We start from the raw sequence: 10,086 nt of genomic DNA, 5'->3' as shown, positions 1-10,086 counted from the left end.
TCACTAGTCCATTCCTTGTATTTGCTCGCCGAATGACACTTTATGCCAGGGACTGTTGAGATTGTGCTCTAGTGTGTGTGGCTGCAAGGGAAGGGGAGGGCAAGACAAGTGCCAACAGGAAGACAGTCAAAGCAACATTAATGTGTGCTCTCGTAACGGTGAGTGACTAGCTAGAGATGCGTGCATGGTGCCATGGCGACTCTCCCATTCTTGGAAATTTGTAGCACTATTTATTCTAGACTAGTAAAAAAAAGCAACAAAAAACATGTATTATTTGCAACAACACTTCAAAGGAAATATAACTATCGTTGCAGTTGAGGCGGAACCAGTAAACATTGAAGATTGAGCAGTTAATTAGCTTTTGAAGGTCAATTACTCTCAGCCTTGCTTTTCTAAACCACTTCCACCGAGACACTTACACGGGAAGGAAGAAGGGCAACGCTCTAGGAGCTGAGGATGAGGGACATCTTCGTCGCAATCACCCCTCCATATTTAAATTCCTGGATCTGCCATTGCTAAGTGTGGGATCTTTCCTTTGCTGTAATCTACATTTGGACTATCCCTACCACCCTCCGGTACCCCATGGCGGTGATCAGAGGATGACCGGAGCTCCGACCATAGTGGAGGATGATGGGAGTTTCATTTGGTTCTTGGATTGGTTGAGTTCGTGGAGGGGTCGGGACCCGGGCATGGAAGTGCTTATCTCAACTACTCTTGGAGGGCCACTGATGAGGCTACCGATGATAGAGGCAGTTGGCTTGGAGGAGGATCAAGTACAACAGACAGTAGGGGAGACAGTCATGGACAGATGCTTTTCCGACGACGATGATGGCACTGCATTAGTGGCAGTGATGTGTTGTATGTTAGCAATGTTTGTGAGATTGTCTGTTGTCTGATTTTGTTTGACAATGATGTAGGGGGGTGTATCTGCGCATACATTTGTCCAACAAGGTGTGACCGGACTTGGCACTGATCCAATATTAGTCTGGACATGACGTGTATGGGATCAATCACACCTCTTCGGCTTGTATATGTTTTCTTTCATTCCATATACTTATTTTTTATATAAAAAAAAATCTCTTTAACGTGACAGTTTTTTTTCTTTTATAATCCTTCTTTATTTTTTTCCATCTATATACTTATAAAGCTCTCATTTAAAAGTTTTTTTACCCTGTTAGCCTTGAAAGAAAATTTAAATTATATAGACTCACTTGCATTGCCCTAAATCGATCTAAATTAAAGATAATAATATATACTAGATTAAATTACTTTAAGATGATTAAATTTGAAAAATTAATTGTATATAATTTGGAAAATCTATAACAGTTTTTTTTTTATGAATTTATAGTAGTTTAATTATGTAGTATTTTTGTTTAAAACTGTGATATGTATTTAAATATTTTAGAGGACTTAGATAATACATATGAGTGTTTATTTTGAATTTAGAATAGTTTGAAATGATATAATAGTTTCTGTTTTTATATGATATTAAATTACTTGGTCATTATATTTTATTATGACTTCGAATAGTGGTGACTGATATAAATGAAAAAAATAGATTGTTTTAATTTTCGATCTCATTAACTAATTTTGTATTGGTTCAATTTATTTTATTTTTATAGAAATGTTTGATGATTAATTTTTAAAAATTAATTTATTCAATTTTAATTTAATGAATTAAATTATTAATCGGTTTATACGTATGCCATAATTCCATAGAATTGAAATTATTATAATGGTTGAGCACTTCTTAATTTATGCGGATTGAATCGTCATCCTAAAATCTAATTAAAAAAAAACTACATAAGAATTTTATTTTTATTATTTTTTTTAAAAAAAAAAAAGAAGAAAAAGTAAAAATAAAGAGTGCAAATATAGTTACTTAACGTGCGGTGCCCCAAAAGTCCCGTCCTCGGTCAACTTTGACAGCGATGGTCCAGCAGTCGGCAGTTCGTGTTATAAAGAAATCTCGCCATCCATCTTTTCGTATGCATTCCGGTTCCAAACAACCTCGCGGGTGTTCCCTTCGATTCACCAGCGAGGGTTCATCCTTCTTCTCCTATCACGATGATGCTGCGGAGCTCCTCCACTCCCCTCCTCGCCTCCCCGTTCCCCTCTTCCTCCTCCCCCCGCCACCTTGCCTCTGACCTCCACCCCTTCTCCTCCGCATCCCCCGACGTCCTCCGCCGATCTCACTCCGACGAAAACATCCTCGACTCCGACTGCCTTCTCCGACGTAATGATACCTCCCGCTGCGAACTCCATGTTTCTTTGGATCGCGCATCCTTCCTCTCCGCCTTCAATCGCAAGCCGATCGCCGAAGAGATCGAGGAGGAAGAGGAATACGGCGATGAAGAGAGCAATGCTGCTTCCGCGGAGTGGTTTAGGTTCGTGGGCGAGTTCAGATCGTGCGATTTGGGAAGCAGCGCCGTGTCGCCTCTGTACCTCGCGAGAGGGCTCGGAATCGACCGTGTCGGGTCGGGGTTGTTCAATGCCGACGGATATCTCGATGTGTTCATCGGCGAAAACGTGCGATCCGAGGTTGAGATGCAATATAAGGCGAAGGTTGAGGAGGATCCGAGTGATCCCCAATCGCTGAGGAATTACGCAAAGTTCCTTTATCAGGTATTATTAATCTCCATGATCAATTATATAACTGCTTAGTTACTGTGGATTGCTTTAGGAAGACTGAATGCGTAGTCTAGATTGAATGATACACCGTATACGGTTGTGCCTAGAATGCGTAGTATAGACAAACTATCGAACATGTTTCGATTAACTATCTCAAACCACACGGATGACGATGAGCAAGAATACATATAAGAGATAACATATTACCTTTTGGGGGGGGGGGGGGGGGGTTTCTGAGGCTAATGCTGCATTTCTATATGTAAGACACGCTATATAAGGTTAGAACCAGAGACCAGTCGGAACACAATAGAATGCATAAGCCATCATAGCGAAGGCTCATGTGCAAGAGAATGCATACTTTGGCTTTCGTAGAATTCATGTAGAAAGATTGTTGATACAGAAACTCGAACTACAAAAAAATTGTGAAAATGGATATTAAGTGTTGGCACACAAACCTTATGTTGGAGTTGTATCTGAGTAAGCAAACTGGAAAAGAGAAAAATCTGGAAAACAAAGAACCATGAAGGTGGAATGGATTTGCGGTGTATCGAAATGCTTAGGTTGAGGCGTATGGAAATACTTTCCTTTAAGGTTTTATTTGCCCTCACTACTAAAAGTTTGCTAATGAGTTTTATCGGCAAATTACCCCCGGATACAACAACCCTTTCAATACAATATCTAGCAAAAATATCAAGTTGCCAAGCATACAAGAAATATGTAGAAATCTGAATATTTATAGAGAGATTGGTGTCTGTTCAAATGATGCAACCATCACAAGATACCTCTTCATTTAAATAACTGTCAAAATTAGTTATAGTTGAAATCATCCAACCAAGAGACACATTGGTTCAAGAACAATTCAAATGAAATGATCTAGCCGAGAGACACATTGGTTCAACTTAAACTGACACATATATTGCAATCTCTTACAATCCCCCACTAGATTGCAATATTTCTTCATTATAATAGATTCATACATACAAGAAGGTATCTTTCGATTTTAACATTCAATTAGTGAAATACTTCAAAGCATTTGCAAGACGATAGTGTGCCTTGGCATTGGACTTTGTCTCTAAGCAAATACCGGCAATACACCACATATGAACTATCCCAGGTTTCAAAATATGTTCAAATTATTTAGCACTATTATGGCCTTATGTTCGATCTTGGACTCATGAACATTTACAAGACTAAACCATGGTCTTGTTAGAAACGACCTCATTTCTCATGTTCAATAGGTGAAGTTTCAAATTATGTCTAGCTATTTTGAAATTTGAACTTCATTAAGAGTATGTATTCAACCTCAACCACATGGCTATTTACATCGAACATCCTAGAAGGGACTAGTTAAATATTTCGGTGTCAAACCAATCACATAACAATGACTTGTTCTTACCCATTTAACTATGGAATAATGGTATACCTATTACATAGTTGGGCTACTATCACTGGTGATTGTTTCAAAAGGTTTCAGTCTCATTCCACTAGATGTTTCCTTGACTAAGTCTCTCAAAAGACCCTTTATCAAGGGATATGCTAGGTTCTTATTGGTCCTAACATAGACCACATTGACAACACCATCTGTTATCAATTTTTTAACATATTCATGTCTCAAACTAATATGCCTAGACCTTCCATTATATACTTTGTTGTAAGCTCTAGACGATGTAGCTTCGCTATCGCAATATAAAGAAATAGATGACATTGGTTGTAACCACAACTCAATATCATATAACAAATTTCTTAGAGATTCTGCTTCTTTGTCTGCAGCAGCAAGTGCTATAAACTCACTTTCCATAGTTGAGTGAGTTTATGCATGTTTGTTTCTTAGAAGCCCAAGAAACAACACCTCCAACAATTGTAAAAATCCAACTAGTTGTGGATTTATTTTCATGGATATTGGTTATTCAACTAGCATCCGAGTATCCTTCTAGTACCACAGGAAAATTATTATAAGACAAAAGATTTATGATTCTTTTAAGATAACCAAGTATTCTCCCAATCGCATTCCAATGTTTAACACTTGTGTTTAGCATACATAAGGCTACCAATCATACTAGCAATGTTCTAGTTGTGCTACTGCCTGCCAGAATTTTCTAGTAATTTAATACTAGTATCATATGGTGCATTAGCTTCTTTAAATATCAAGTGATTGAATTTAAAAAGCATCTTCTCAATATAATGAGATTGACACAACAATTAACCCCCATTATTTTTCATGACTTTTATACTTCAGATAGTATCTACCTCACCAAGATTTTTCATCTTAAATTGTGAAATTAGATACTTCTTAGTATCATTTATACCTTGCATATTTGTTCCAAAGATAAGCAAGTCATCAACATATAAGCATAAAATTACTCCAAAATCATTTTTGAATTTTGAATATATGCATTTATCAACATTATTATGTTTAAAATCACGAGATAAAATAACCTGATCAAACCTCTCATGCCATTGTTTAGGAGTTTGTCTTAATCCATAAACCAATTTGACTAACTTGCAAACCTTCTTTTCATTTCTCAATAATACAGACCCTTCAGGTTGTTTCACATAAATTTCTTCATTTAAATCACCATTTAGAAAGCATGTATTTACATCCATTTGATGTACATGCAACTTATAAATTGAAGCAATAGCAAATAGCACTCTTATGACTGTTACTCTAGCTACCCGAGAATATGTTTCGAAATAATCTATACCACATATTTGTTTAAAGCCTTTCAGTACCAATCTAGCCTTGAAAGTTTGTATAGATCCATCACAATTGTACTTTTTTTCTAAACACCCATTTATTGCTTATCGGTTTAGATCCCAAAGGGAGGTCAACCAAAATCCAAGTTTGGTTAGATATTATTGAATCAATTTCATCATTCATGGCCTCTCGCCAAAAGGAGGCATCCCTTGATAACATCGCTTCGGTAAATGTTTTTGGATCTTCCTCTATATTAAGCAACAAAGGTAATTTATTAAGTACACTATTTCTATCTCCTTCAACCAAAAAGGTTAAAACTTGAGATGAAATAAATTCTGGTACTAATTTCTTTTCTTTCCTTTCACATTGACTTCTCTTTAGTTCAAAAGATGTCATAGACTCTTTTCTTTTGTTTTGAGTGGAGGCACCACATGATTGATTATTACTAGATTCCAAACTATCAGTAAAATCAAAACTGAATTATTTTTGACAAATTCAACATCTCTTGATTCCACAATTACATTTAGAATCTAGGTTCAACAATCTATATGCTTTGGAATTTTCAGCATAATCTACAAATACACTTTTAATTCCCCTTGCACCTAACTTTGATGATTTAGGATCATGTACTCTATAAAAAGACTAAACAACCCCATACCCTTAAATACATCAAGTTTGGTTTTCTTCCTTTCCGTACTTCAGAAGGACATGTGTTTTTATAGAAGTAAATCTCCTATGAACATGACAGACAATAAGTAAAGCTTCTCTCCACAAGTTATTTGGCAATTTAGCATTAAGAAGCATTGAATTAATCAATCAGCATAAATCCTATTTTTTCTTTTAGCCAAACCATTTTGTTGAGAAGTAAACAACACTAACTTTTGGTGAATAATACTATGCTCTTCACAGAAGGCATCAAACTCATTCGAAAGATATTCACCACCTCTACCACTTCGAACCATTTTGATCTGTTTATCCTTTTGATTCTCAACTTCAGCCTTGAAAAGTTTAAACTTTTCAAATGTTTCGTCTTTTATTCTAATTAAATATACATAGGTATATCTAGAATGTCAATGAAAGTGATAAAGTATCTTTTTCCTCCTCTAGTCAAAGCACCATTATACTCACAAATCAGTATGAATGATATCTAATATTTGTGTGTTTCATTCAGCTTTTGGAAATGACTTCTTAGTCATTTTTACTTGCATGCAAATTTTACACTTATCATATTTTGTATCTTTACAATTAATCAAACCGTGCTTAGACATATGTTTTAAAGATCTAAAATTTAAGTGCGCTAAAAGAGCATTCTAAACATCAAAGGAGTCAACAAGATAAACAAAATTCATAATTTTATTACCATTAACACTTAGCTTATACATGCCTTCACATAAATAACCTTTTGCTACGAAGGATCCATTCTTTGAAACAATCCATGTATTACCCTTAAGTACAACCTTAAGCCCATTCTTACACATAAGACTAGCAGATACAAGATTTTTTCTAATGTTAGGAACATGTTAGACGTTGCTTAAAGTCATTTTCTTCCCAATAGAAAAATTCAATCTGCACCATTTTTTTTTGGCAACCACCACTGCATTATAATTCCGCATGACAACAGTTTGTTCTTGCTTTTCAATTTGATATGAGGAGAATAATTTCTTGTCGTTGCAAACATGAATGGTAGCATCGGAATGAAGCCACCAATCATTGGGCTTTGTTGCGGTCATGTTGGTTTTGGTTATCATGCCAATTTCCATTTCTAAGACTATTGCACACATTTCTTCATGTTGTTTTTCAACAACATTGGCATTATTGACATTGATTTATTTCTTGTACCTGCAGTCATTTTTGTGATGGCCTTTCTTGCCACAATTGAAGCATTTACCAAGAAACATTTTCCATTTCCGAATTTCTTGAACTTTCTGTCATTATTTACCTTGAAGTTCTTTTTAAACTTACTTGCTTCGGCAACATTAACTTTATAGAATTCATGCTATTGCCTTTGGGATTATGAGACATAGTTTCCCCTTCAATCCGCAAATGTTTTTGCAAGTTGTCCAAGGTTAAATCATCTCTGCTATGCAAAAATTTCTTTCAAAAAAATACTTCAAGATAAGGAATTTGTTTGTACCTTCTTTTTTTGGCTTTGTCTTTGTATTCAAGTGCATTCCATATCTCTATTGGAGATTCAATTGGGTTGTAGAGATCATAGAGTCTATGAGAGAGAATGTTGAGAATTTGACCACGACAGATCACCATGTTTTCTTCACGCTTCTTCCATGCAGCCTTGACCGTACCAGAATCATCATCCTTTGGTTCTAGAAATGACTCCAACTTTAGATCAAGAACATATGCAACCTTGAGAACGGCAAGTAGGAAGAATAATTTTCCTTTCCAGCGGTTAAAATTGGTGTAGTTGAATCGATCTAGTTGAACATTTGGATTGAGAAAAGATGACATTCTTTTCAATTTCCATTGCAGACATAAAACCTTATAGATGGTTGGAGTAATATCTGAGTAAGCAAACTGGAAATAGAGAAAATCGGAAAACAAAGAACTATGAAGTTGGAACGGATTTGCGGCTTATCAAAATGCTTGGGTTGAGGCATATGGAAATACTTTCCTTTAAAGTTTTATTTACCCTCACCATTCAAAGTTTGCTAATGAGTTTTATTGGCAAATTACCCCCAAGATACAACAACCCTTTCAACACAATATCTAGCAAAAATATCGAGTTGCCAAACTTACTGAAATCTGTCGAAATTTGAATATTCATAGAGAGATTGATGTCTTTTCATGAATCAATGTGTCTTTTCAAATGATGCAACCATCATAAGATACCTCTTCATTTAAGTAACTGTCAAAGTTAGTTATTGATGAAATTCGTGTTGAACCAATGTGTATCTCGGTTGGATCATTTCATTTGAATTGTTCTTCAACCATGTGCCTCTTGGTTGGATGATTTCATCTCTAACTAACTTTGATAGTTATTTATAGATGAAATCATCCAACCAAGAGACACATTGGTTCAAGAACAATTTAAATGAAATGACCTAACCGAGAGACACATTGGTTCAACTCAAACTCACACATATTACAATCTCTTACACCTTACAGGTGTCTTCATGCATTATTTGAATGTGTGAGTTTTACTTTCACTTGACTTGGACAAATGAGAACTGCCTTCTTTTTATTACAAATAAATGTCTATTTCTCCTCCCTTGGTTCACAACAGGCAATGCAATTGTTTTCTTTTCTTGCTTTGGTTTAGCAAGGAGTCTTGAGTAAATAAAACGAATTCACAAAAAATCTCAACAGTCATTACTCAATACACAGGTATTGTTCTCATTCTCTCAATGTATCTTTCTTGCAAAAATACTAGTTATGTTCATCTAATATGCTCTTGAACATTGAAGAAGCCCTTGAGAATAACAAATTCACTCCTTGTGCCATCTTCTGAAACGCCATATGATGAACCTTTATTGTAATACATCAAATGGATCGAATTTGAATCTAGGTTGGAACTTGTCTTTTGAGGTTGACAAGAGATAATGTTTGGGACTCAGATTAGATTAATCTACTGAACTAGTAAAACAAGAATCACTGATACGTTTGGTCGCTTAAAGTATGTGCCAAATTTCAAACAAACATAATGATTGGAAAAACACATGAACCAGACGTCCAACCACTTTTTGGTTCCAAGCCAAAAGACAACAGCAGTTGAAATAGTTAAGTTCAGTTTAAAATAGAAACATCGATTTTTTGTTGTATGAGGTTTAAATTCAATTTGGTTGTTAAAATAATTGCCTCAGAAATCATAACACATGATGCAGGAAAAGCGGGATCTTAGAAAAGCGGAGGAATATTACTCTCGAGCAATATTGGCGGATTCTGAGAATGGGGAAGCCCTGTCACAGTACGCAAAGATAGTGTGGGAGCTTCACCATGACAAGGAATGGGCTTCAAGCTATTTCCAACAGGCAGTTAGAACGGCCCCCAAGGACAGGTAAAAATCAAGTTTTCCACTTGAATTATAAGCATCGCCGACAATTTGATGATTTATTTGAAATCTCGTGCGCACAACAGCTGTGTTCTCGCAGCGTATGCTGGTTTCTTATGGGAGACAGAAGAAGATGACGGAGACGATGTAGGAGTTACTTATGGCAGAGCATTTACTCCTGCACCTCTGTTGTGGATATAGAAGATGGCAATGCAAAAATTTAAAAGTAAATACAAATAAGAATGGATCGTGGATCAAGTCAATGATTCTTTAGATTCATGTTTACTTGCATTCGCTGATCTTGTAGTTCTACGTTTTTCAAGTAGATGGAACATGGATGTGTAACCAATCATTAATTTCAATGTTTTCATGCTCTGCACAATGCAAAAGGATCAACGAATAGTTACAGCAAGGGCGTAGCTAAGATTTTCAATCGGAGGCGAATTAAAAAAATTAACATGTAGTATAAAAGTCATATATTAACTTCATATATTTTTACAATAACACTTTCCGAGATTTAGTGCTTTGAAAATTTTGAATAATAGTTTTATTATCAACTATATCCAATACATCTTGCTTAATATATGGTACCAAATAATAATTTACTATTTTATTTCTCAACTGATTATGAAGTGAGGTTTTGATTATTTCATTGATGAAAAATTCTCTTTACCATCATAACTAGTAATAGTATAGGATATTGTCAATGTTTCTTCGGTTAAACTATCCTTTTAGTAAGTTTGCTAATTCCCGCAAT

General features: G+C 35.5%; 1 protein-coding gene across 1 annotated transcript; it reads left to right on the top strand.

Moving 5' to 3' along the window:
• Positions 1-1,992: 1,992 nt before the first annotated feature.
• LOC121992765 lies at positions 1,993-9,735 on the top strand. The gene is made up of 3 exons (XM_042547326.1): positions 1,993-2,625; positions 9,163-9,335; positions 9,416-9,735. The coding sequence occupies exons 1-3, from the start codon at positions 2,068-2,070 to the stop codon at positions 9,528-9,530; spliced, it is 846 nt and encodes a 281-aa protein (XP_042403260.1). The 5' UTR covers positions 1,993-2,067; the 3' UTR covers positions 9,531-9,735.
• Positions 9,736-10,086: the final 351 nt, after the last annotated feature.

This window comes from Zingiber officinale, chromosome 6B (genome assembly GCF_018446385.1).
Source record: "Zingiber officinale cultivar Zhangliang chromosome 6B, Zo_v1.1, whole genome shotgun sequence".
Taxonomy (NCBI): domain Eukaryota; kingdom Viridiplantae; phylum Streptophyta; class Magnoliopsida; order Zingiberales; family Zingiberaceae; genus Zingiber; species Zingiber officinale.
Note: the sequence above shows the minus strand (reverse complement) of the source record. Positions and strands in the feature narration are given on the sequence as shown.